This window comes from Dendropsophus ebraccatus, chromosome 4 (assembly GCF_027789765.1).
Source record: "Dendropsophus ebraccatus isolate aDenEbr1 chromosome 4, aDenEbr1.pat, whole genome shotgun sequence".
NCBI lineage: Eukaryota > Metazoa > Chordata > Amphibia > Anura > Hylidae > Dendropsophus > Dendropsophus ebraccatus.
In genome coordinates, this window is record NC_091457.1 from 77,475,010 (window position 1) to 77,502,769 (window position 27,760).

Below are 27,760 nucleotides of genomic sequence, written 5' to 3' on the forward strand. Positions count from 1 at the left end.
AGAGGTCCATTATAAGTCCAACTCTTTTTTTCCTAACTCAGAACTGAGAGTGGATGTGCTGCAGTGCATCTTCTCCATGCTCATTCTCCTGATCGGTACAAAACAGTCAGACCGATCAAAACTTTTGACGTGTCTCTATGACATAAAAACTGGAGTATGCATAGAGGTGCGACCAGTTTTTCCCTTTTTCTTGTGTCTCTATGATATGTCATCCCCTGCCCCCCTCCAAGTCATGATGTCATCACAACTCGGGGGTCCCAAGGTTAGTCAGCATTACAGGCACTGTCCCTGCTGCCTGACAACAATTTGTTTTGGCTGGACTTCTCCTTTAACCACTAACTAAAAAAAAATAAAAATCTTATTCGGACTTTATATTTCTATCAACTCTTCATTGAAAAAAATTTAATTACATTTTCTGTGTGCCTTAATACATAAGGAACTCTTACCAACGCAGGGGTAAAGCTGTAAGGCAGATGGTGCCCATAATGTCTGTTTCCCTCAATACAAGGAGACTAGTATTTATAGTACTACAAATTTTGTCCAATTATACATCTGTGCCTACAAAGTTTTTGTCACTTCTTACTTTGTTTTTATACAGTAGTATACCTGTATGCCATATACAACATAAACAAAGGGGGGACTTTTAAGTCTTTCATGCTAATTATCTGGCATTAATAGTCGCTTTATAAAAAACTTATTTTGCTTAAAATTTCTGACCTCTATGTGTTCTAGACAGTCTAGACATTCTAACAGAGGTGTAAAAATGCAGCAACAGACAGTGCTACACGGTGCAGATAACCAGAGAATAAGGGCCCTATTCCACCGGACGATTATCGTTCAGATTATCGTTAAATCGTTAAAATCTAAACGATGTTCGGTTGAAATGCAGTTAACCATTAACGACAGAACGAGAAATCGTTGATCGCTTTATAAGACCTGGACCTATTTTTATCGTTGCTCGTTCGCAAATCGTTTGCATTGAATAAGACATCGTTCGGTCGTTCGCAAAAGATACGAACACAATAGCGAATAAATAGCGAAGAAAAATTATCGCAATTACGATCATAAGTAACGATTATCGTTCCATGGAAATGAGTGAAAGTTTTCAGGTCTTTCGCAATAGTGGTCGTTTTAAATCGTTAACGATTATGCAAACGATAATTGTCCAGTGGAATAGGGCCCTAAGTTGGATGGTGAGAAAATGGACATATATTCTCACATGGACGAGTTGTCCAACAGGAAGAGGCACAACAACACTTGGCAACGCATGTATATATCCAATCTGGCAACAGCAGACCGCAGCTCCTTCTGTGTGATCCCTCCAAGGAATCCCCTCTAATTTCAACACAGGTAATCCAGGCACAGGTCAGCAAGGACAAGGTGGGTTTCCCATAAGGTGCAATACTTATTAAAGCTTTAAAATATGATATAAACAAAATGCTTAATAAAACTATACAAAATGTTAGGTAGATAACAACATTGTTCATATGCATTTTATATATATATATATAATATATATATTTTTTTTTTATAATTATGTGTGGATTCATAGTGCCTTTATGTCTGCGCCTCTTTAAAATTTGTATTTATTTTTGTTCTGTGTTAATATTTTTCTTCTATAAATGTCCCTAGAATGATGGGTCATACATACTGCCGTGGATTACAATGTTGTTATGTTAGAACACTTGATAAATAAACCAGGCCAGTTTCAAAATGTGTTATATTATTTTAAATGTATTTTTTTTTAATAAACATTCCACCGGCCGGGTCCTTTTTGGCTGGAATACCTGTGTTTAAATTGGTGTGGATTTTTTTTTCCAACAGAGGTGTGGCTTTGTTATAAAAGGGGTTTGGTTAAGGTTAATGAGAGTTTTTAGATGTATTTATTATTTATGCTCAACTCCACTCAATAGGTGGCATACAAACAGTACAGAGCCTGATGAATTAGCAAATTCATTATATATTGCACAACAGTTTGATAAATCCTCTACCCCAACCCCAACCCCCACCCCCAGTGTGTGAACTAGGTAGCAACTAGGGATGGTCCGAACCTGCCGAGGTTCGGGTTCGTACGAACCTGAACTCTCGGCAATGATTACTGCTGTCTGCCCGCTCCGTGGAGAGGGTGGATACAGCCGGAGGACCGCCTGGAAAACTGGCATACAGCCATAGCCATAGGCTGTATCCCAGTTTTCCAGGCGTTCCTCCAGCTGTATCCACCCTCTCCATGGAGCGGGCAGACAGCAGTAATCATTGCCGAGAGTTCAGGTTCATGCAAACCCGAACCTCGGCAGATTCGGACCATCCCTAATAGCAACCATTGTGTTTATGACTTGCTGGTGTGAACCAGTGTGTCCTTACAGAGTATCGTCAGGTCCATCAAGCTGCGCTGGAGCCATAGCTTCTGATCTTTCTCCAGCATGATCATGGTGGCGTTATGACCTTGGCGTCGGCACTCTTGAAATCCCTTGCAGTTTATGTAATGAAGCTGTCTGCAGTGACCACAACGGTAATGGGGTAATTGACCTGGCTGCAGACAGCAATGTAGCTGATATTTCCTTCCTTGTTCTCTCATCACTGCTTGTATCTTCTCCGATGATGTCATTTGGGTTACTTTATGACCTTTCCCTCTACAACCCTTCACAATTGAGCAGACGCCACTGTGAAAGATGTGGCACGATGCACAACACTGCTCCAAAGATTTTTCTACAAATACACAGTCATGCATGACAAAGTCGACATTTGTTATTTGGGTGTGGAATCTATCATCCCCACGCTGGATGTGACTTTCCATGTGATTGCTATGAACAGGCTGGTCAATGATCATTTCACAGCCTCCATTTACATGCTTATGCCAAGGTTCATGGCAATGGTCACAAATCTGTGGTTGGTAAAATACTTCTCCACTGGAGGTTCCATTAACACTGTCAACAGCAGTAGAGGACTTGGCAACAGAAGCCGTTCTCAGTTTTAAAACAAGTTTTTGTAGTCTTTCCATGCAGGCTTTTTCACCTCGCCAACTCTGCCTTTCGTGAATGAGATCAGCCCCATTCACCACAGTAGATCCTGAACAAGACGCAAGTTCAGCTAAGATATTACATTCCAGCTGAGCAGCCAGGAAGCCAAGGGCAGCTTCAACAAGAGTCTGGGGTGCAGGTAGGACCTGTAGCTTCAGGGAGGTCCCATCTTCTTCTGGCTCATAATTTAATCTTTTGAGGGCTTGGAATATTGCATCCTGGGGGAGGGCTGCCTCCAGCATGTGCACATAATGTCCAGAGTATGTCTGGTGGGACAGTTTAAGTAAAACAATGAACAAAAAGAAACCAAAGAAAAGAAACCAACACATTTATCTCATGTTTTTTATTAAAGGGAAACTAACTGCAGGTTAGAAGACTTGCAGTGATGTTTCCATAGTGGACAGGTAATTTACCTTACCTTCATCCTCATACCATTTTCATAAGATCTCCAGTTTAATTAACTCATGCCTTCCAGTCCATATCCAGTCTGACACAGTGCTCTCTGCTGCCACCTCTGTCCATGACAGGTACTGTCCAGAGCAATAGCAAATCCTCATAGAAAACCTCTACTGCAGTGAACAGTTTCTGGCACAAACAGGTGACAGGAGAGAACACAGTGTCAGACTGAAAGCATACATGGCTTGATGCAGGACATACAGCCGCTGATAAGTACTTAAAGGCTTGAGATTTTTAAATAGAAGCAATGTATAAATGTGTATACCTTTCTGGGACCAGCTGATCTGCAAAAAAAAATTTCTTAACATGGTTACTAGTCAACCCCTGCTTACAGGATCTATGGGCTCCATAATTGATAAAAATTGGTCTATATGACTTCCACTTTTTACAGAAAATGCCTAGATCCTGGATGGGGTGCTGCTTGCTAAGGCTGTGTTCCCACATGCATGGAAACACAAGCATTTGAAACCACACTCCCCCTAAGTTCGCCAAAGGCCATGCAATGTTGTTGAGAGTTTTGGCAACACCCAATAACCATTAGAGAATGCAAGGTGTGTGGTTTCAAGTGCTTGCGTTTACATGCATGCAGGAACGCATCCTTATACGTACATGTCATGCTTAAAGTGATTCTGCAATCCACAACTGCTGACACTGCTAGATAGCTGTTAGGTCAGGTAGACAAACAGTACCTTTCATGTATCCATCTGTACTTCCAGAAAGTAGAAACATATTTCCTATATAAAGTGTCAAAGAGGCTTTCCTAAGCCCCTGAACTGTTGCAAGCTGGAATATCTCCTTGCTCTCTCACCCATCTCTGCCCTGTTTGGGGCACAGCTTCCAGCTGTCAGTCAGGAGACAGGTATAGAAGAGGGGGCAAGGAGGTGTTCCAGCTTGCAGCACTTGAGGGAAACTGCACAGGAAAAAGCATTTTTCTACATTCTAGAACCACATGTATCTGTAATATCTCAAAAGCTTTCTTTAAAGGGGTAGTCCACCAAAAAATTTTTTCTTTCAAATCAACTGGTGCCATGAAGTGCCAGAGATTTGTAATTCACTTCTATTAAAAATCTTAAGTCTTCCAGTACTTATCAGCTGCTGTGTGTCCAGCAGGAAGTGGTGTTTTCTTTCCTGTCTGACAAAGTGCTCTCTGTTGCCTCCTTTGTCCATGTCAGGAACTGTCCAGAGCAGTAGCAAATCCCCATAGAAAACCTCTCCTGCTCTCCAGACTAGAAATAATACAACTTCCTGTTGGGCATACAGCAGCTGATAAGTACTGGAAGGCTTGAGATTTTTTAATAGAAGTAAATTACAAATCTCTGGCACTTCATGGCAGCAGTTGATTTGAAAGAAAAAATTTTTTGGGTGAACTACCCCTTTAAAGGCAAGGACACTTTACAATATACTAATATAATCTGCAACAAATAGGGATATATCCCCCCCCCACCCCCGCCGTGTTACCTGTGGTCTGCTATTGCACATTTGTGAATAAACTCTGCTAGATTTGTCATCATTTAGGGAGTGTGTTATTATTGTGTTATTTTACTAATATAGAGAGGACTCCCCTGCTTGGATCCACACCTCTAATGTATACATGAGTTTATAGGTGAAAACTTACCAGAACATTTATGTTCCAAAATCCTGCAGTCTATGCTAAGTCCACTGTCTGTGGAACCATTTCATTACAGAAGATACCTGTTACTTACCTTTATGGTATGAAACTCTTTCCTCCATGGTGTGAAATAAAGGTGGAGTGCTGCTTGCTCAAGGGTCTGAAAGGCACACCCCAAATGTTGCAATGTTGGGAGCAGTTCAGCTTTGCCCTGGAGTCCACAGCTGATCAATTGGAAGGCGTCATTCTGGAGAATGTTGTGCAAGTCTGGCTCCTCTAGTATCCTCTGTCTCACCAACTCAATTGTCTTGTTTTCTGTGCACGGAGCCACAGTTTCTGCAATCGAGACACTGAGCAGCCAGCTCTTGTACTGGGCAAGAAGGGAGCCTGTAGTCATTCTAGGACATAAATAGGGAAGAGTATAAGGGCCGTATTACATGGCAAGATTAAGAGGAGGAAGTGAAGGTCCACCTGTCAGGTCAGCGCTTTCTTCCTCCTCGTTCCCTACTCGCTTCCTGTGCCACTACATGCACAGACAGCGAGCGGGGAGCTGTGGGAGGGGTGGCGCAGGCGATCCTTGGATCATCTAGGTCAACGCTTCTCAAACATTTTCTACTGGAGCCTCACCCAACAGACAAAATGACGCCTGGGCCTCACCAAACTGACCAAGAGGATGTTGGGGCCTCCCCATCTATGATAGAAGTCCATGCAAATAAAAAAATATATATATTGCTCAGTCTATCCTCCATTTGTCTCCTAATCTCTGTATAACATAAAATAAATACAAAATGAGTCAATAATGTTGTCAGCAGACATTGTTGCAGTCAGGGAAAGGACAGTGCAGCTTGTGGTCACTTTTGTGAGAACTGCCTCCCCAGCTGAGCCTTACAGTTTGAGAAGCACTGATCGAGGTGGCCCACTGAAGAGAGCGCTGTCATCGTTTTGAATGAACATATTGAAAGACAACGATCAGCCAACATTGTGCATGTCTGCTGATCATTGCCTTTTACCATGACCTATTACACGAAACGTTTTTTGTCCGGTAATCAGCCAAGTACGGCTCGTCTAGCACTCTGCAATTAAGGGCATTTTGAAAATAAATAAATAATAATCATTCGACGTAATAGGGCCCTAAGACATGTGACCAGTATTACTGTCCATACAATAGTGTAACTTCCCTATACTTACAGTTCCTCTAAGTGTGTGTTCATTACTGTGACTGCTTCTCGAAGTGTATCTGCTGCTCAGAATTGCTACCTGCTAAGTGCTCATGGATTTATTCAGGATCTGGATTGAGCATTAGTGTCTTGCTTAGACCAGCTAAACAAGACACTGTAGGCAGCTAGTAAAAGCGCTCAATAAAGTAAAATCCAAGGTGCATTGCCCCCTGGGAAATACAAATATGCAAAAAGAGCCCGTGGAATCTCATTTAAGAGATTCAAAACACAGGCCTAGCCAGATATCCCTCCGGGAAGGACCCAGCCAAGGGCTGTCTCCTGTAGGGAAACCACCAAATCAAGTGGCCCTATAAGTCAGTATCCAATTCAATTAACCAGTCCGAGGTTATGACAAAGGAAATACAAAGGCCAGGTATCCATCCACAGACAGCTGTTTTGGGGTATTGCCTTTCATCAGTGTGGAGCAGGATTCTAAGACTCTGCTGACTGTCTCCACACTACACCAAGCCCCCTGCTGACAGTCACCACAATACACCAAGCCCCCTGCTGACAGTCACCACAATACACCAAGCCCCCTGCTGACAGTCACCACACTACACCGAGCCCTCTGCTGTCACCACACTAAATCGAGCCCTCTGCTGACTGTCACCACACTACAAGCCCTCTGCTGACTGTCACATTACACCGAGCCCTCTGCTAACTGTCACACTACAATGAATCCTCTGCTGACTGTCACCACACTACACCCAACCCTCTGCTGACTGTCACCACACTACACTAAGCTCTCTGCTGACTGTCACCCCTTATACTGAGCCCTCTGCTGACTGTCACCACACTACACCGAGCCCTCTGCTGACTGTCACCACACTACATCGAGCCCTCTGCTGACTGTCACCACACTACACCGAGCCCTCTGCTGACTGTCACCCCTTATACTGAGCCCTCTGCTGACTGTCACCACACTACATCGAGCCCTCTGCTGACAGTCAGCAGAGGGCTCGGTGTAGTGTGGTGACAGTCAGCAGAGGGCTCGATGTAGTGTGGTGACAGTCAGCAGAGGGCTCAGTATAAGGGGTGACAGTCAGCAGAGGGCTCGGTGTAGTGTGGTGACAGTCAGCAGAGGGCTCGATGTAGTGTGGTGACAGTCAGCTGAGGGCTCAGTATAAGGGGTGACAGTCAGCAGAGGGCTCGGTGTAGTGTGGTGACAGTCAGCAGAGGGCTCGATGTAGGGTGGTGATAGTCAGCAGAGGGCTCGGTGTAGTGTGGTGACAATCACCACCCTACACTAAACCCTCTGTTGTCACCACACTACACTAAACCCTCTGCTGACTGTCACCACACTACACTGAGCTCTCTGCTGTCACCACACTACACCGAGCCTTCTGCTGACTGTCACCACACTACACTAAGCCCTCTGCTGTCACCCCTTATACTGAGCCCTCTGCTGACTGTCACCACACTACACTAAGCCCTCTGCTATCACCCCTTATACTGAGCCCTCTGCTGACTGTCACCACACTACACTGAGCTCTCTGCTGTCACCACACTACACCGAGCCCTCTGCTGACTGTCACCACACTACACTGAGCTCTCTGCTGTCACCACACTACACCGAGCCCTCTGCTGACTGTCACCCCTTATACTGAGCCCTCTGCTGACTGTCACCCCTTATACTGAGCCCTCTGCTGACTGTCACCACACTACACTGAGCTCTCTGCTGTCACCACACTACACCGAGCCCTCTGCTGACTGTCACCCCTTATACTGAGCCCTCTGCTGACTGTCACCCCTTATACTGAGCCCTCTGCTGACTGTCACCACACTACACTGAGCCCTCTGCTGACTGTCACCCCTTATACTGAGCCCTCTGCTGACTGTCACCCCTTATACTGAGCCCTCTGCTGTCACCACACTACACTGAGCCCTCTGCTGACTGTCACCCCTTATACTGAGCCCTCTGCTGACTGTCACCCCTTATACTGAGCCCTCTGCTGACTGTCACCCCTTATACTGAGCCCTCTGCTGACTGTCACCACCTTATACTGAGCCCTCTGCTGACTGTCACCCCTTATACTGAGCCCTCTGCTGACTGTCACCACACTACACTGAGCCCTCTGCTGACTGTCACCCCTTATACTGAGCCCTCTGCTGACTGTCACCACACTACACTGAGCCCTCTGCTGACTGTCACCCCTTATACTGAGCCCTCTGCTGACTGTCACCCCTTATACTGAGCCCTCTGCTGACTGTCACCCCTTATACTGAGCCCTCTGCTGACTGTCACCACACTACACCAAGCCCTCTGCTGACTGTCACCACACTACACCGAGCCCTCTGCTGACTGTCACCACACTACACTGAGCCCTCTTCTGACTGTCACCCCTTATACTGAGCCCTCTGCTGACTGTCACCCCTTATACTGAGCCCTCTGTTGACTGTCACCACACTACACTGAGCCCTCTGCTGACTGTCACCACACTACACTGAGCCCTCTGCTGACTGTCAACTCACTACACTGAGCCCTCTGCTGACTGTTAACTCACTACACCGAGCCCTCTGCTGACTGTCACCCCTTATACTGAGCCCTCTGCTGACTGTCACCACACCACACTGAGCCCTCTGCTGACTGTCACCACACTACACTGAGCCCTCTGCTGACTGTCACCCCTTATACTGAGCCCTCTGCTGACTGTCACCACACTACACTGAGCCCCCTGCTGACTGTCACCACACTACACTGAGCCCTCTGCTGACTGTCACCACACTACACTGAGCCCTCTTCTGACTGTCACCCCTTATACTGAGCCCTCTGCTGACTGTCACCACACCACACTGAGCCCTCTGCTGACTGTCACCACACTACACTGAGCCCTCTGCTGACTGTCACCCCTTATACTGAGCCCTCTGCTGACTGTCACCACACTACACTGAGCCCCCTGCTGACTGTCACCACACTACACTGAGCCCTCTGCTGACTGTCACCACACTACACTGAGCCCTCTCCTGACTGTCACCCCTTATACTGAGCCCTCTGCTGACTGTCACCACACTACACTGAGCCCTCTGCTGACTGTCACCACACTACACTGAGCCCTCTTCTGACTGTCACCCCTTATACTGAGCCCTCTGCTGACTGTCACCACACTACACCGAGCCCTCTGCTGACTGTCACCACACTACACTGAGCCCTCTTCTGACTGTCACCCCTTATACTGAGCCCTCTGCTGACTGTCACCACACTACACCAAGCCCTCTGCTGACTGTCACCACACTACAAGCCCTCTGCTGACTGTCACCACACTACACCGAGCCCTCTGATGACTGTCACCACACTACAAGCCCTCTGCTGACTGTCACCACACTACACTGAGCCCTCTGCTGACTGTCACCACACTACACCGAGCCCTCTGCTGACTGTCACCACACTACAAGCCCTCTGCTGACTGTCACCACACTACACCGAGCCCTCTGCTGACTGTCACCACACAAGCCCTCTGCTGACTGTCACCACACTACACTGAGCCCTCTGCTGACTGTCACCACACTACACTGAGCCCTCTGCTGACTGTCACCCCTTATACTGAGCCCTCTGCTGACTGTCACCACACTACACCGAGCCCTCTGCTGACTGTCACCACACTACACCAAGCCCTCTGCTGACTGTCACCACACTACAAGCCCTCTGCTGACTGTCACCACACTACACCGAGCCCTCTGATGACTGTCACCACACTACAAGCCCTCTGCTGACTGTCACCACACTACACTGAGCCCTCTGCTGACTGTCACCACACTACACCGAGCCCTCTGCTGACTGTCACCACACTACAAGCCCTCTGCTGACTGTCACCACACTACACCGAGCCCTCTGCTGACTGTCACCACACAAGCCCTCTGCTGACTGTCACCACACTACACTGAGCCCTCTGCTGACTGTCACCACACTACACTGAGCCCTCTGCTGACTGTCACCCCTTATACTGAGCCCTCTGCTGACTGTCACCACACTACATCGAGCCCTCTGCTGACTGTCACCACACAAGCCCTCTGCTGACTGTCACCACACTACACTGAGCCATCTGCTGACTGTCACCACACTACACTGAGCCCTCTGCTGACTGTCACCTAACTACACTGAGCCCTCTTCTGACTGTCACCACACTACAAGCCCTCTGCTGACTGTCACCACACTACACTGAGCCCTCTGCTGACTGTCACCTCACTACACTGAGCCCTCTGCTGACTGTCACCACACTACAAGCCCTCTGCTGACTGTCACATTACACTGACCCCAGAGTTTTCACCCTTTGACACACAGAAGCATGTTATCCCTGCCTATCCCCACTAGATGTCCCCAACGTTCTCTCACTTGGTGACTCCATCATCCACAGACTTCGTGTGACTCCACTTATTTTTATATAAAGTAATGTCTCCACTCTTCCCACCCATAGAGCAGGACATGGCCCACTAGCGCGCCCCCTCCTGGTTGTGAACCCCGCTGCATGTCAGCGTTCCCCAACTACACTCACCTGCTAATCGTACCAACCTCAGCTGACTTCCGGGTGGCGCCCCGCCCCCGTCACAGACACGCCCCTTCTGGGTGACTGACACGAACATCTCTCTGATGATTGGTGGATCGTTTATAACCTGTTGGTTGGTTGGTGATAAACCTATTTGGGCAGCATGCCCGGACTGTGTGACTGAGAGGGAAGAGGAAGCTGTATGGGGGAAACTGCTTATCTGTGCTGGGATTGTCCCACAGAAAGCCGCAGACCAACAGGTTCAGTCACACTAGAGCTGCTCAGTGCTGTTCTGCTGTCTATAGGCAGCGCCACTGCCAATACATATAAACTGGAGAATCGTATAGATATGAGTGGGATTTCTCAGGCCTTGTGCTCCAGCTTTTTAGCACTACTCCCCACCCCCTGAATTTTTTGAGAAGTCTTACCAGTAGCAACCAATCACAGCTCAGCTTTTATATATTAATGAACGCTGGCAAAATGTAAGCAGAGCTGTGATTGGTTGCTATGAGCAGTAATGGTGTGTTTACACAGACAGATTATGTGACAGACTTTTGAAGCCAAAGCCAGGAACAGGCTATAAACAGAACAGGTCATAGAGGAAAGACTGCAATTTCACTTATTTTCTAATTCATTGCTGTCTGTTGCCTCATAAATCTGTTAGATCTGTCTGTAAACACACCATAAGACAGCTTGATAAATCTGCCCCTTTAACTGAGGCAGTTTTCATTTTTGTGCTTTCGTTTTCTCCTTCTTGTGTTTACAAGGCCACTGCGCTTGTATATTTCCCCCTACAGACCCACATGAGCCTTTATTTTTTGCGACACCAATTATACTTTGCAAATACAGACCTATTTTTTCCATAAAATAAGCTGCAATTCCAGAAAAAGATTATATGTGCAGTGAAATTGGAAAAAAGGTGCAATTCCTTTTAATTTGAGGGGTTTCGTGTTTGCGTCTTTCGACCTATAGTAAAACTGACATGTTATCTATGTTCCTCAAGGCAGTACGATTACAACGATGTGTAACTTTTACTTTATCTGATGGCTTTCAAAAAATTAAAACCTTTAAGAATAAACTTTGTTTTATAAAAGGGGGATAATTTAAACTTTTTATAGTGTAGAGGATTTTTTTATTAATATAAAAAACTTTATTTTTTACATACAGCAATTAGAAGTCCCCTGGGGGACTTCTATATACACAGCACTGATCTCCCATTGAGATCAATGCTGTGTATATAATAGAGCAATGATCCATCAGATCAGAGCTCTATTTTTCTGGTCTGCAGCAGATCAGATACACTGATTGCCGAGCCGGGATCATCACCATTCCAATGCTGAGCCCCGACCGGCTCTCTAGAAGGGATCTGCCCTCCGCGATCGCATCGCGAGGGGGAAATCCCCCCACTTAGACACCAGGGACAGGGCCAAGGACTATTTAAATGCAGCTGTCAGCTTTGAAAGCTGCATTTAAATAGTTAACTAGCCATGAGCGGCGATTGACCACAACGGCTAATACCCACGGTCCCTGGCTGCACATAACAACCAGGGACCGCACGCTGCAGAGAGGGCTCACGCTGGAAGCCCTCTCTGTTTACCCTTAACAGCCGCATGACGAGTATACAAGTATAAGGGGTTATCCGGGTAACAAAAACCATGTTCTAAACCAGGGGTGTCAAATTAAAATACTCAGTTGGGCAAAATTAAAAAATTGGACAAAGTCGTGGGCCAACCTAGATAATTATTGAAGTGCAAATGCGGTGTTCCTTGTACTGTCAGTGGTGTGCGTCTCCCAGGGCTGTGCACTATGATAAATGACATGATAAATTACTATATGATTAAACCTAAACCCATTTAATAGCCAACCTCCCCCTATATTACACCATGTAGTAGCCAAGCCAACCAAAATTGCCCCACATAGTAGCCAGCCCTCCCAATAGTGCCCAAATAGTAGCCAGCGACCCCAAGTATCCCATATAGTAGCCAGCCCTCCCCAATAGTCTCATACAGTAGCCAGGCCTCCCCAATAGTCTTATATAGTAGCCAGCCCTCCCCAATAGTCTTATATAGTAACCAGTCCTCCCCAATAGTCTCATATAGTAGCCAGCCCTCCCCAATAGTCCCATATAGTAGCCAGCCCTCCCCCATAAAGTCTTTTATATAGTAGCCAGCCCTCCCTAGTAGTCTCATACAGTAGCCAGGCCTCCCCAATAGTCTTATATAGTAGCCAGCCCTCCCCAATAGTCTTATATAGTAACCAGTCCTCCCCAATAGTCTCATATAGTAGCCAGCCCTCCCCAATAGTCCCATATAGTAGCCAGCCCTCCCCCATAAAGTCTTTTATATAGTAGCCAGCCCTCCCTAGTAGTCTCATATAGTAGCCAGCCCTCCCCATAGTCTCATAAAGTAGCCAGCCCTCCCCATAGTCTCTTATATAGTAGCCAACCCTCCCCAATAGTCTCTGTTATATTAGTCAGCCCTCCCCCATAGTCTCTTATATAGTAGCCAGCCCTCCCCAGTAATCTCATATAGTAGAAAGCCCTTCTCCATAGTCTTATATAGTAGCCAGCCATCCCCCATAGTCTCTTACATAGTAGCCATGGTGGGCCAGATGTAATTCAAACTCTGAATTGCCTGGCTGGCCAAAAAAAAATGGCCCCACGGGCCGATGCCGATTTAGCCCGCTGGCCAGAGTTTGACATGACTGTTCTAAACAATCCCCCTTCCAAATACCACCCTACATCTAATATATATGTATAACCTATCTTGCACCCTTTCCTTGTTCTTGTTTTCTTTCCTCATACTTACCCACTATGTATGTCTAAAATCATCTTCTCTGTGTCCTCTCTGACAATGCATTGATCCCTCTCCCTTGTCTCCTTGTCCTAACAGCTGTCTAACAGGTTTACATAATCGCAGCAGAATTCTCATTCCCCTGCACGTATGTAAAGCGCCATCCCCCTTAACCCGCGGGGGCCCATAGAATACTTTACCGGTCCATGCTCCAGCCTGCTTCTGTGACTCCCGGTATCCTAACACTTTACATACAAGTATGTACACCTATTCAAAATGTTAGTGTCAGGAATCACAGCGGATTTCGCTACGGAACTTGCATTTTGAAAATCGCTGCAATTCGCTATCTGTGAAGGAATTGGAACTATAAAGGAAGGACTAATATTCTGCTTCCTGCTGGATCCACTTCTGGTTTCGGTTTTACAATAAAAACTGCCGTGTGTGACAGCAGCCTTAGCCACAGCTGTTTGTGTGCCATGCTTTAAAAGCTACACTAGTCCAGAGCTAGCCTAGATTTCAGCTACAACTTAGGGGGCATTCACACGTTCCTTGATTACTGTCTGTGCACCATGGTCCAGACCAGAATGCAGAGCTCCTGGTATCATGATTAGGGATGGACAAATTTACAGTACTAAGGAAGCTAAGCACTTCGCTAGTCTTGACTGTCAGCTTGTCAGCCTGCTGACTTTGAATTCAGTGCCGTTCCTCTCCAAGTGCCTGGAAAAGCTGGATCCAGTCCTGGGAAACTGTGAGACGTTTCCCAGGACTGGATCCAGCTTTTCCAGGCACCCGGAGCAGAGCGGCACAGAGTTTAAAGCCAGCAGGCTGACAGCTGAGACTAACGAAGTGCTTAGCTTCCTTAGTATTGTAAATTTGCTCTTTCCTAATCGTGATTCATGATGATGCCGGGACCTACACAACTATTTAAATCTTTATGCTACAGTACTTAGCAGGCCTGCGACGTCACATCTTAAGTCCTGTCTCAAGGCCAGGAAGTGGCTAGCCGCCGGGACACCAAATCAGCGGAATGCTTGCTGTTTGATTCCCCGTGGCTACAGAAGATAGATGCTGCCCTGTATCCATATTTTTCTGGCAGCCCTATGGCAACAACCATCTTCTGCAGCCAATGGGAATCAAACGGCAAGTGTTGGGGTTTGGATAACTTGATAACTTGAATATTTTGACAGGTTCGCTCCACACTACTTGTAAACCAAATGTTTAAAAAGCCATTTTGCTTTCATTTTTTTTTTTTACCTACAGACTGTTAGAAGCTCTTTTTTGTGTGTGCGAAACTACTTGTACTTTGTATTGACACTCTTTATTTTTTCACAAACTATGTGGCAAAACAGAAACAAAAATATTTGGGAGATGAGTTTGAAAAAAATTAAAAATTTTAAAATTTGTGGTGGTTTTTCTGTTCACACCGTAAAACACATGGTAAAATACATGTTGACTCATCCACCCTCCTGGAGACTAACAATTTGGTCCATACTTGTTATTATCTATTCAGTGTCCTTCCCCTAGTTCTGAGATGCTGCTTTCTGCTGAGGACACAGAAAACTGTGCATGACCTGTTTTCTCCGCTCTGATCTCCCTCCTCCCCCCTCCCTTCCTAGATGGCTCATGTAAACAGTGTTCCTGGCTGCTTGTCACTGCACTCTGTAATGCCAGGAGGATTTATCCCAATACAAGCAACAAATGAATCTTTAGTAACGTTAGCCTCGTTCTGACTGCTACATTCTGAGTCAATGTTGAAGGTTATGGGCCCAGACTGATTTAATACTATGTATTGTATATGGTTAATTTTCACACAGTTTCTATACTTGGCCACAAGTCATTTATCTGGTTTATTGGCAATGTTATAGTATAGAGCAGTATTTCTCAACTCTAGGTACCCAAAACAGGTCATAGTTTGATGATATCCCATACAGAGTATACTTGTGGTGATACCTGATGTATTGACTGTGACATACTAAGGAAATCCTCAAAACGTGACCAGGTCATAAAGGAAAGACTGAGATTTCTCTTCTTTTCAGATCCATTCCTGGCTTTGTTTTCACCAATTGTGACCATAAATCTGTACATGTGAACACACCATTAGTCTTTTTTGTCTTGTGGAGAAGGGGGTTATTGATGTTTCACCAGTTTATTTTATGTGTCAAATAATGGTAGGTGTTTTGCTGATTTGATGGCTTTATTATCATGAGTTTTCTTTGTAGGTTAGACACTAGCTATTTTGACAATTAGACCCCTATTAAAGGCCCTGTGTGCAAGCCAAACCATAAACTAGATTTGGAAAAACACACATGAATATGGTCCTTTATCTAGGAGTGAGGGAGCAAACAGGGCTCCATTTAGTCTCCAAAAAGGAGGCCACTGAGGTCCCAATCAATCTAAAGAGAGAAGAACCACATCTTGGTCCGGCCCAAAACATGGTACATGGGCAGCATATATTAACCCCTTAACGACATCGGGCGTAAGTATACGCCCCCGCAGGGTGGGCTTTAACGCAAACGGGCGTATACTTAAGCCCGATGTTTCCCCGATCGCTGTGTGTTCACACACAGCGGTCGGGAAGATGGCCTGCTATAATGTATAGCAGGCCATCTCTGCTCGTCGGCACGGGGGGTGATTAACGATCGCTGCTATATGCTGATCAATACAGATCAGCATATAGCAGCTAAATTCAGCTTTCCGGGTCATCGGTGACCCGGTGACCCGGAAAGCAATGGCGATTGGTGCTGTCCGAGATAGCACTAATCGCCATAAGTGTCCCCACCAAAGATGGCGCCGATGCCACCCCCACGATCGCCGTGATAGGCCGGCCAGTACCAGCCGGCCCATCACGGCGATCATACTGTAAAAACAAAGTTTTGCCGGGTTCTGCACCCTTCAGCTAGGTAGCTGAGGGGTGCAGAACAGGTGTGTGTGGTGCAGGTGTACCATACTCACCTGATCTGGGCGTCCGGAGCGAAGATCTGCGGTCCGCGCCGTCCTCGCGTCTTCTTCGCTTCACTTCCGGGTTCGGTCGTCCAGCGTCGGAAATCTTCGGAAACGCTCGGCAATCTTCGGCAGCGTCGCTCTACTGCCCCCTAGCGGCTGATCAGTGAATATCATTCACTGATCAGTTGCTTTGGGTTAAAAAGATTATTTTTTATTTTTTTTTGCGCCCTAACGCCGCTGAGTGCTGATCAGCATCGCACATAAGTGCGCCGCTTATCAGCAACTCCTCCATTTTGGCGTAGGGGCGTTTTTTCCCCCCTATATCCTACCGCCACTGTCTGCTGATAAGTGCCGCACATAAGTGCGGCATTTATCAGCAGCTCCTTTCTTGGCGTAGGGATATTTTTTCTTACTGTCAAAAAAACACGTAAAAAACACTACACTACACCACACTACATGGAATAAAGTTTTACACTACACTACATTACACATTTACATACCCCATATACCAATCCCCATATAAAGATGGCCCCCAGGGTGTTTTCGGCGTCAGAGGCATACGCTATTATTGCCTCCGACACCGAAACAGCCAGTGAGGATGAATGGGGGGATCTTTCGTTCCTCCATTCATCCTCATCGTCCTCAACATCCAGTGACGTGTCTGGGGGTAGCGTAGCGTACGCTGCCCCCCCAGACACGTTTTTTCCGCCAGAACCATCCCAATAAGAGATCACAGTATGGCGTGAAATTCTACAAACTCTGTGAGCGTACCTCAGGGTACACTTACAGATTATGCTGGGTTCACACACTGTATACTTCAGGCTGTATTTGGTCCTCAAGTCAGGTCCTCATAGCAACCAAAACCAGGAGTGGATTGAAAACACAGAAAGGATCTGTTCACACAATGTTGAAATTGAGTGGATGGCCGCCATATAACAGTAAATAACGGCCATTATTTCAATATAACAGCCGTTGTTTTAAAATAACAGCAAAAATTTGCCATTAAATGACGGCCATCCACTCAATTACAACATTATGTGAACAGAGCCTTTCTGTGTTTTCAATCCACTCCTGGTTTTGGTTGCTATACAGCCTCACAAATACAGCCTCAAATATACATAGTGTGAACCCAGCCTTAGGGTACGTGCACACTGCGAAGGCGAAGGATAACCCTTTGTGCATTCCGCAGCTGGCACCCACCGGCGGACTGATGGAGGCACGCGTCTCCGCCCGAGTCATAGATTCCATTCTATGCACGGGCGGATTCCGTTGTCCGTCCAAAGAATGAATACGTTCATTCTTTGGACAGAGGGCGGAATCCGCCCGTGCTTAGAATGGAGTGTGACACGAGAGGAGACGCGCGCCTCCATCAGTCCGCCGGTGGGTGCCAGCTGCAGAATGCACAAAGGGTTATCCTTCTCCATTCCGCAGTGTGCAGGTACCATTACAGTGTATGAAGGAAGGGACACCCGAATCCTGCCCCCAGATGCCCCCCCATCCTCAGAGTTAATAGGGAGATCGTTTGGGAACTGATCTTCCCACTGCTGGATAAAGGTTACCACCTGTACGGGGATAACTTTTATACCAGCACCCCCCTCTTCCGGTCCTCGCTGCCCGAGCTACTGTAGCTTGCGGCACGATCCGAAAATATCAGAGGCAGTAAAAGAGCCCTAAAATTTAGCAGCCATGGAGCGGACCCAGCGCTTCTGGATATGAAGGACCCCGTATCGCACCAGGACAACATTTTCCAGGTGACGTCCCCCACACTGGAAAACAGGAGACCCCAGAAGAAGAGCAGAGTGTGGCGTAACAGGGGGATCAGGAAGGACACCATTTTCCCGTTTGACACCTGTCCTGATCCCCCCGGCCTCTGTATACTGGATCGCTTCAAGGCGTACCACACGTCATTGGAGTTCTACATTATCTAAATTCTGTCCCTTATTCCTATTTCAGGGGTCACGTTGATCCAGGGATTATTCTGATCGCCATTATGGAGTCGGGAAGGAATTTTTTCCCTGTGATGAGGCTACTGTCGTCTGCCTTATGAGGGTTTTTTTTGCCTTCCTCCGGATCAACACAGGTTGAATTTGATGGACACCTGTCATTTTCAACGTTATAAACTAATAATTGGCCTAATACCCCCAAATAAATTAGAATGGTCCCTTTTCCCCAGCTAAATAGGTATGGCCGCCATTCCCATTAGAGGACGCCATGATGCAATTACAAAGCCTCTGTGCGGCCAGGACAGTAGAAACCCCCCACAAGTGACCCTATTCTGGAAACTACACCCCATAAGGAATCTAACGAGGGGGGCAGCGGGGATATGGCCCCCTGGTGACTGGCACATTTGTGGCGTGAATATGAAAAATTTTTATTTTTTATTTTCACGGTACATGTTCCACATATGTGCCCGTCACCAGTGGGGTCCATATGCTCACTGTACCCCCTTGTTGGATTCCTTATGGGGTGTAGTTTCCATAATGGGGTCACTTGTGGGGGGTTTCTACTGTCCTGGCAGCACAGGAGCTTTTTAATTGCGACATGGCCTCCATCCTCCATTCCAGCCTCTAAATGGCGCTCTGTCCCTTTGGTGGCTTGCCCTGTGCCCATATGGCACATTATGTCCACATGTGGGGTATTTTCGTACTCAGGGGAAATTACCCTACACGTTTTGTGTTCACTTTCTTTTTTAACCCCTTGTGGAAAAGGAAAAAAATTAAGGCTAGACTAACATATAGTGTAAAAAAATTTTAATTTTTACACTAAATTATTGATCTTGTCTTGATTTTTTCATTTTCACAAGGGGTTAAAAGATAAAAAAAACACTAAATGTGTAGAGCAATATCACCTGAGTACGGAAATACCCGACATGTGGACATAAAGCGCCATGCAGGGTAAGCCTCCAAAGGGAAGGAGCGCCATTTGGCTTTTGGAGGCTGGATTTTGCTGGAATGGATTTCGAGGGGCCATGTTGCATTCAAAAGGCCCCTGTGTTGCCAAGACAGTTGAACCCCCCCACAAGTGACCCCATTATGGAAACTACACCCCTCAGGGAATGTAACAAGGGGTGTAGTAAGCATATGGACCCCACTGGTGACGGGCACAAATGTGGAACAATATGGCGTGAAAATAAAATATTAAATTTTTTACACTATAATGTTGGTTTAGCCTTAAATTTTTCATTTTCCTAAGAGGTTAAAAGAGAAAAAAACACACATAATGTGTAGAGCAATTTCCCCCGAGTCTGTAAATACCCCACATGTGGACATAAAGCGCCATGTGGGTGCAGGGCAAGCCTCCGAAGGTAAGGAGCGCCATTTGGATTTTGCCAGAATGGATGATGAACGCCATGTCGCATTTACAGAGCCCTCGTGCTGCCAAAACACTGGAAACCCCCCACAAGTGACCCCATTCTGGAAACTACACCCCTCAAGGAATCTAAGGGGTGCAATGAGGATATGGACCCCTTGATGACGGGCACATTTGTGCCGTGAAAGTAAAAAAATGAAAATTTTCACTTTCACGTCACATTGTTCCACATTTGTGCCCGTCACCAGTGGGGTCCATATCCTCATTGCACCCCTTGTTAGATTCCTTGAGGGGTGTAGTTTCCAGAATGGGGTCACTTGTGGGGGGTTTCCAGTGTTTTGGCAGCACGAGGGCTCTGTAAATGCGACATGACCCTTCAAATCCATTCCAGTAAAATACAGCTTTCAAAAGCCAATTGGCGCTCCTTCCCTTTGGAGGCTCGTCCTGCGCCCGCTTGGCACTTTATGTCCACATGTGGGGTATTTCTGTACTCGGGAGAAACTGCGCTACACGCTTTGTGTTTTTTTTTTCTTTTATCCCCTTGTAAAAATGAAAAATGAAGGCTAGAACAACATTTTACTGTAAAAAATAGAATTTTTCCTTTTTTACGCCACATTGTTCTGAAAATCTGTGAAGCACCTGTGGGGTCCAAATGCTCACCGCACCCCTTGTTACATTCCTTGAGGGGTCTAGTTTTCTAAATGGTGTCCCTTTAGGGGTGTTTTTTAGGTTTTGGCACCCCAGAGCCTCTGCCAACCTGAAGTGGTACAGTCAGAAATGACCAAATATAACGGAGGCGTTGAAATTCACTGGGCGCTCCTTTATATCTGAGGCTTGTGGTTGCGTCAAATAGTGCAATAGGGCCACATATGGGGTATTTCTATAAACTGCAGAAACGGGGCAATCAATATTGGGGTGCATTTCTCTGTTAATAGGTTTATCATTATGAAAGATATTGGATTACAATAAAATCTCTGCACAGAAAATAAAAATTTTCAAATTTCTTACACACTTAGCTTTTATTTCTGTGATTCCCCTAAAGGGTTAAAAAAAACTTTCTGGGTGTGCTTTTGCAGAGTTTGGGGGGTGCAGTTTCTGAAATGGGGTGCTTTGTGGGGCTTTCTAACATACAGTCCCCTCAAATACACTTTCAACCTGAACAGGTCCCTAAAAATATCTGATACTGAAAATTTGGAAAATTGCTGCTAATGTTTTAAGCTTTCTATTGTCTAAAAAAATGAAATATAGTTTAATAAAAGCTACCAACATAAAGTAGAAATGTTGCTAATGCTATTTAATATATAATTTATGTGGCATAACCATTTTCTGTATAAGCAGAAAGGTTTCAAAGTTAAAAAAATGCATTTTTTCACAATTTTTCAAGTTATTTTGGTGTTTTTCATAAAGATCTGTTATCAGTATCGACTCCATTTTACCAGAAATGTAAAGTACAATATGTCACTAGAAAACAATCTCAGAATCGGCTGGATAGGTAAAAGCATCCCGAAGTTATTAATAAATAAAGTGACACTGGTCATATTCATAAAATTTGTCTCTGTCCTTAAAGGGGTAGTCCACCAAAATTTTTTTTCTTTCAAATCAACTGCTACCATGAAGTGCCAGAGATTTGTAATTTACTTCTATTAAAAAATCTCAAGCCTTCCAGTACTTATCAGCTGCTGTATGCCCAACAGGAAGTTGTATTATTTCCAGTCTGGAGAGCAGGAGAGGTTTTCTATGGGGATTTGCTCCTGCTTTGGACAGTTCCTGACATGGACAGAGGAGGCAACAGAGAGCACTGGGTCAGACAGGAAAGAAAACACCACTTCCTGCTGGACACACAGCAGCTGATAAGTACTGGAAGACTTAAAAATTTTTAATAGAAGTGAATTACAAATCTCTGGCACTTTATGGCACCAGTTGATTTGAAAGAAAAATTTTTTTGGTGGACTACCCCTTTAAGGCCATTTCAGGCTCTGTCCTTAAGGGGTTAAATAAGGCAGTAAAAAAGTACACAAGGATGAGATCAATTCTAGAATAGGATCTATGAAAGGCAGACACACATGTGAATCCTCTACAGGTCAGATTATATTCCATCCAGGAATCCACCAGACCCAAATGGTGGTCTGTTTTTAATAGACCATGCAAACTGGTGAAACGACAGGGACCGCAGGGCAACTAGAGAGGGGTGGTCAGAGGCAAATAGTCAGAGCCCAAAAACAAGTAAAAGGCATCAGGTGCAGGAGAGGTTCCAGCATGCGTCCTGCTTGCTTCCTGGCTACATCACAATTTTGGCACTTTTTTAAAAAGTTGCATATAATGACCCGATTAATCTGAGAAATAAATGTGTATAATTTCTATCTCAGTCCAAAAGCAACCAACCACAGCTCATTTTGATAAATGACCCATTTCTGTCTATTGCTGCGTTTACACGAAGCGATAATTTGCCCAATCGATTATTTAACGATACTGAAGCAACAATTTGGTTTTTATAACGATCAGAGTTTAGACGAATAAATTGTTAAAAAATTTGTAAGAAAAATCGTTATTGCGATCGTTTTTAAGACCGCTTAAGCCCATCTTTCACATAGGGTGAATCTTTGAAAGACTGTTTACACGAAGCAATCTGCGAATTTTTAGCGAACGATGAACGCCGATTTGAGAACATGTTGAAAGTTCAAAATAAACGATTTCTCGCTCTTCACTTGATCGTTTGCTGTGTTTACACACTAAAATTCGAACAATAATCGTTCCGTGTAAACGCAGCATAAGACAGATAAATAAATCTGTCAATGTGTCCAAGAGGTAAAAAAAAATAAAAAAAATGATTCGCAGGTGAAAAGCAACAACACATGGTGCAAATTCTTGATAATTTCTCTCAGCGGTATACTACAGAGCTACACAGCTGCTTTCTAGTAAACCAGTCAGCAAGCTTGTCAAGAGATGTATTTCTTATAGCTTTGCTGAGTTTATGACTGCTGGCTCTGCTACAGGCTGCCTCCATACACAAGTGCACGGTCCATGATGGTGGCACATAGTGTGATCCGTGCACGCCTCAGTCATAGACTCTGCATTATGGAGGCACACATGTGAGCAGGAGGCCCTAAAGGAGTTTTCTCACTGTTTATCTGACACTGAAAGTGATTTTTTTTCTGTTGTTCAAAGACTACCTCTAGGGGGCGATCACTGACAACTAAAGGACAAGACTCAGTAGATTCACAGCAATGGTCTCAGTAGACAACCATCTATGCAATAAGGCACGTGATGACTTTCATTAACTTTACTTTTGTGTACTGGACTTGTGACCTTTTCCTTTCATATAACAATAGTCTTCATATCCATATGAATATGTCAGCCAAAAACCTTGTTTTTATTAGGAGGGTCTATACGTTATCCCAAAGAGCTTACAATCAATCATAAACTATCTATTAGTAGCTTGTTGCCTCACCTGATAACTGTCTTATAGGGACATATTGGTATAAAGAAGAATTAGGGGGAGGATGTACAGGAGGGTGGAGTTTGGGTGGCTTTGTTGGGGTGGGAGTTATTGGGGAGGTATGAAGGATTTTTGGGAGGTGCCATGACAGCTCTCTATTAATATTGAGTGTGTATAGCTGATCTCTTTATTTGATTGCCAGACTTCTCTCTTTGGTCTGGGAATTCTGCTGTTCAGTTGGTCACTATGTCCACGTCACAAAGGCTGGTTCTGGTTCTTGGAGGAGCTGGTACTGTTGGGTCTGGAATTGTGAAATGTCTTTTGGAGAAAGGTAAGTAATGTTGATCCTGGGAGCCTGTTGCAGGTGGCAGTGGGCTTCTTTGTAGCACCTTTAGCTGTTACTATGGTTCATCTAAGCCTTGTCCCTCTCTTGGCTGCAGGGTTCCAGGTGGCAGTAATTTCCAGAGATAATTCCCGCTTGGAGAAGCTGATAAATTTTGTGCCAGCGCAGTACAGAGAAAGCCTTCACACGATGGTCGGAGATGTGGGTAAGACACCTCCTCCAGGAGAAGTGAGGAGGTATCAAGTCACCTTTACCTACCTGTCACCTGATCATGGGATGTGGACTATGATTAATATGAAGATTATAAGGATTACTGTTCTGCACAGCATGGGGAACCTACATTTCTTTAATCCCCATCTCTGTTTATGTCCATTATTTCAGATTTCAGACATCTGTTCTTCATGCTGTAATATTGCTTTCCCACTCTGTAACATGCTAGTAGAGGATGCCTGGCAGCACTGTCTGGCTTGTTGACCCTTTGTATTTGGGTTTTGTGCAGGCTCGGAACAGGGAGCACAGGAAGCCGCAGCTGCTTTGGTCAGCAAAATGGGAAAGGTGACTGATGTGGTGTCTTCACTGGGGTTCAGCTGGTGGCAAGGTGGTCCGCCCCACACACAGTCGTTACAAGAGCTGCAGAGGGTACGGTGACAATGAACTTGCATAGAGTTTGAGACAATATTTTTTTTTGTCGTGAGTCATTATAAGTGTCTGTTACCATAGAGAACACAGTCTGTATATCTGTTCATGCTGATGCTGTTTGTCTGAACAGCTTACAATCTAAATGAGACAGAAGGTAGAAGGGATGAATGTTGACGTTTGCACTTTGTGGTACGTCCCTGTGTTAATGTGTTGTATTTAATTGAAAACCTAAACAAAACAACATATAGCACATTGCAAATATTCATACCATATGACTTACTCCTCTTCACTGCTTGGGACTGACTCGGCTTTGTAAGTTTCCCTGTATATGACAAATTCAGCTCTTTTTCATCTAAAAAAACCCCTCTGCACTGCTAACACCATAGTCATACAACCAGATGCTGCTTGACAGACAGTTCCAGAAACTGGCTTAAAGTGAATCTGTCATCTGTAATTCATGTTTCAAACTGCAGACACTGATAGATAGATGTTAGGTCAGGGAGACACATGGTATCTTTCATCTAGCTGTCTAAGATTCCAGAATGAAAATGTTTTTATTGTATATTAAGAAAAGTCAAAGAGGCTTTCCTGAGCTCCTGATCTGCAGCAAGCTGTAACACCTCCTTACTCCCCCCTCCCATACCTGACCCTGCTTAAAGGGAACCTGTCACCCCCCGTGCCGGGGTGACAGGTTCCCGACCCCCCGTTAGAGACCCCTATACTTACCTCATCGCGCCGGGTCCCGCTTCTGAAGATGGTCGGGTCCCGGAGATCTCAGCCGCCGCAGCTCGGCGCGCGCGCTGAGAGATGAGTCCAACGCTCATAGAGAATGACGGAGCGCTGGACTCTCCTGTCATTCTCTATGGGTGTTGGACTCATCTCTCAGCGCGCGCGCCGAGCTGCGGCGGCTGAGATCTCCGGGACCCGACCATCTTCAGAAGCGGGACCCGGCGCGATGAGGTAAGTATAGGGGTCTCTAACGGGGGGTCGGGAACCTGTCACCCCGGCACGGGGGTGACAGGTTCCCTTTAAGACTCAGCTTCTAGGTGTCAATCAAGCAGGGAGGGGAAGAGGAGACATAAAGGCCCTATTACACAAAACGATTATCGACCATATTGGGACGATATTTGTCTTGTGTAATAGTTTATGTCGGCTGATTGTTGTTTTCTATGTCGGCTGATCGTTGTCTGTCGTTGTCTTTCAACATGCTGAAAGACAAACTACCTAGATAGCAGCAATTTGCTGCTGTTGCTCCGTGCAATAGGAGCGGCAGCAGCAGACCGCTGCTATCTTCTATGGGCTGCCCGGACAATCTAGCAATCATCCAGGCGGCCTCCCTGCACTAACTTGCTCGCTGCCAATGCGTGTAATACCGCCAGCAGCGAGCGGGGATCGAGGAGCAAGTGAGCACTTGCTCCTCTGCATCGCCCCATGTAATAGGGACTTAACAGCTTGTAGCAGATCGGTAGCTTGGAGAAGCCTCTTTGACTCATTGCACCAAAGAATAAAAGCATTTCTCTACATCCTGAACACAGCTGGATATATGAAAGGTAGCATGTGCCTCCTTGTCCTAAAAGCATCTAAGAGTTTCAGCAGTTTGGAATGTGAATTACAGCTGACAGATTCCCTTTAAATTAAGCAGCATGGTTAGATAGATAGATAATAATTGTCTATGTTCTGCAGACTATGTTGACACTACATAAATAAATATTACTTACATTACATTTGGTAGTAATCCTATCGAAATCCCGATACCACCTGTTTAAACCTCAGTAAAATACTGTTATGGATACATAATGTAACTCTTTATCTTTTGCTTGTGATACCATAGCTCATTAGTAGTTCCCATAGATACCAATATTGTTAGCATTTCAAGGAGAAGTGGTATGTGGTAAATCAACACAAGTTTGAAAATTGACAATTTATGGATCCATTCTATCTTTGTAGGTGCTGGATACTTTACTTCTCAGCACATTTACATCCTGGAAAGCCTTCTTTCCCTTGGTAAAAGATAATCCAAATGGAACATACACTTTTATTACAGGTAGGTCCATTAGTTCTTTTATTGGCTTATGCCATTTCCATAGTAATTTTCCATTCTCAACCTATATTCAGCTATTCCCAAGATTCTTTACATTGTGCTTTTATAGCCAAAACTCAAGTTATAGTAGTCTTCATAGACTAATAGTATATGTCTGCAATGTCAAATGTATTTAAATGAAGCCTTTTCCGTTTTTCATGCAAGGGGGCGCTGGTGAACGTTTGCTCATGCCTGGCACTGGATTCCTAACATTGGGTGCAGCAGGAGCACTGGCATTTTCTCAGGTGGTTCGTGAGGAGTATCCTGATGTTCCATGTAAACTGAATGAGGTTTGTAACTATGGCTAAAAGTGGGGTAATATGAAACGAGGAAACATAAAAAGGTATATCCATGTTTGAGGCTAGCAACAATAAGCAAAAATGGTCTAAGTTCTTAACTTTGCTGTCATTGACCTCAGCCATGTTTCTGTAGATCAGTAGAAATCTTCTTTCTGTTTTTGCCATTATCAGGTAAAAATCAACATGGGAGTTGCTCCACCAGAGCGCCTCGGACCAGGCTACGTGAGTCATTTGGAGGTAGGAGAAGCAGTTGCCTCACTGGTGGAAAAAAGGAGGGTGTCTCACACAGTGCTGTGTGCCAACTCCACCACTGACCTCAAGACACTTATCTTGGAAGGGAAGCTGTAAGCTATGGAAGCAAGTCCCTGTGTATGAAATATGGCTCCTATCCCTTGTGTGTACTGTAAGAAACCTTTCCACCATGACCGTCTATACAGTGCCATCATTCCTATTCCTGCCCTGTAACCTCTGGTAAAGCAGACTCTGGGAGAGTGACAAAAACATCACTGATAAATCTCCTAAGCTTTTAATACTGGTCTATGGCTTCTAATGGTTTGGAAACAATCAAAGAGGCCCATCACTTTAAGGGCACCATGGTCCCTCCAATTATGTTGCCTGAGGGCTAGATTCTAACTGAGCAATCCATTGAAGAAACTATGACTGGACAGTAACATAATCTGTTCTACTGGATATACGTTTCGGCCACCAGTTCAGGATGATGCATCTTACAGCCCCTTTCAATTTGCCATCTGTGTTCTTAACTCATGATTGTTCTATTTTTCATTTCTTTGGGAGTTTAATAATGAAGAGATGATTTCATAAATTCATCCCCTGACCATCTGTTGTAATCTCTGATGGCTCCTACAGGCTTCACCCCTCCCTTTTCATCCCCTCACCAATCCAATCTAAGATGGACTGTTCAATGTGAATTAAATAAATTTTAATGAAATAACATTCTTGCATGAAGTGTATGTAAACCCAAAATTTTATAACTATCGCTGCAAGAGATTTAAAAGTGTGTCCTATATTGGTTACTGCTGTAGTCCTGGAAATGAAGGGGTTATAAGCAATGCTGGGTCTGTAGCTGGGTGACAACGGAAGGAGGAGAGGCTGAAACACAAATACTCTCCGCCCGTGTC

General features: G+C 45.2%; 2 protein-coding genes across 6 annotated transcripts; one reads left to right on the plus strand and one right to left on the minus strand.

The window, feature by feature from the left end:
- Window positions 1-2,271: 2,271 nt before the first annotated feature.
- On the minus strand, window positions 2,272-10,855 carry SPATA2L (spermatogenesis associated 2 like). 4 transcript variants are annotated; one of them, XM_069968516.1, is made up of 3 exons: window positions 10,790-10,855; window positions 5,177-5,480; window positions 2,272-3,283 (listed from the first exon to the last, which is right to left on the minus strand). In XM_069968516.1, exons 2-3 carry the CDS (start codon window positions 5,477-5,479, stop codon window positions 2,327-2,329), a joined length of 1,260 nt encoding a protein of 419 aa, XP_069824617.1. In that variant the 5' UTR covers window position 5,480; window positions 10,790-10,855; the 3' UTR covers window positions 2,272-2,326. The 4 variants fall into 4 exon arrangements, with proteins under 4 accessions (XP_069824617.1, XP_069824619.1, XP_069824618.1 ...); XM_069968518.1 differs by having other exon boundaries at window positions 10,807-10,842; XM_069968517.1 differs by lacking the exon at window positions 10,790-10,855 and adding an exon at window positions 10,630-10,689.
- Window positions 10,856-10,895: 40 nt separating this feature from the next.
- On the plus strand, window positions 10,896-27,541 carry LOC138789736 (uncharacterized). Of its 2 annotated transcripts, none has more exons than XM_069968520.1 (8): window positions 10,896-10,913; window positions 22,990-23,081; window positions 23,463-23,591; window positions 23,701-23,808; window positions 24,103-24,242; window positions 26,190-26,286; window positions 26,488-26,612; window positions 26,793-27,541. In XM_069968520.1, exons 3-8 carry the CDS (start codon window positions 23,507-23,509, stop codon window positions 26,967-26,969), a joined length of 732 nt encoding a protein of 243 aa, XP_069824621.1. In that variant the 5' UTR covers window positions 10,896-10,913; window positions 22,990-23,081; window positions 23,463-23,506; the 3' UTR covers window positions 26,970-27,541. The 2 variants fall into 2 exon arrangements, with proteins under 2 accessions (XP_069824621.1, XP_069824620.1); XM_069968519.1 differs by lacking the exon at window positions 10,896-10,913 and adding an exon at window positions 10,928-11,040.
- The last annotated feature ends 219 nt before the right edge of the window (window positions 27,542-27,760 follow it).

Bases quoted from the DNA above. Each gene is read 5' to 3' on its own strand.
- SPATA2L (XM_069968515.1), bottom strand. From the start codon at position 6,293: ATGAACACACACTTAGAGGAACT. The intron at 5,481-6,270 runs GTAAGTATAGGG...TTTATGTCCTAG, and splicing joins AACACACACTTAGAGGAACT to AATGACTACAGGCTCCCTTC. The intron at 3,284-5,176 runs GTAAGTAACAGG...CTGTCCCACCAG, and splicing joins AAGAGTTTCATACCATAAAG to ACATACTCTGGACATTATGT.
- LOC138789736 (XM_069968520.1), top strand. From the start codon at position 23,507: ATGTCCACGTCACAAAGGCTGGTTCTGGTTCTTGGAGGAGCTGGTACT. The intron at 24,243-26,189 runs GTACGGTGACAA...CTATCTTTGTAG, and splicing joins CGTTACAAGAGCTGCAGAGG to GTGCTGGATACTTTACTTCT. The intron at 26,613-26,792 runs GTTTGTAACTAT...TGCCATTATCAG, and splicing joins TTCCATGTAAACTGAATGAG to GTAAAAATCAACATGGGAGT.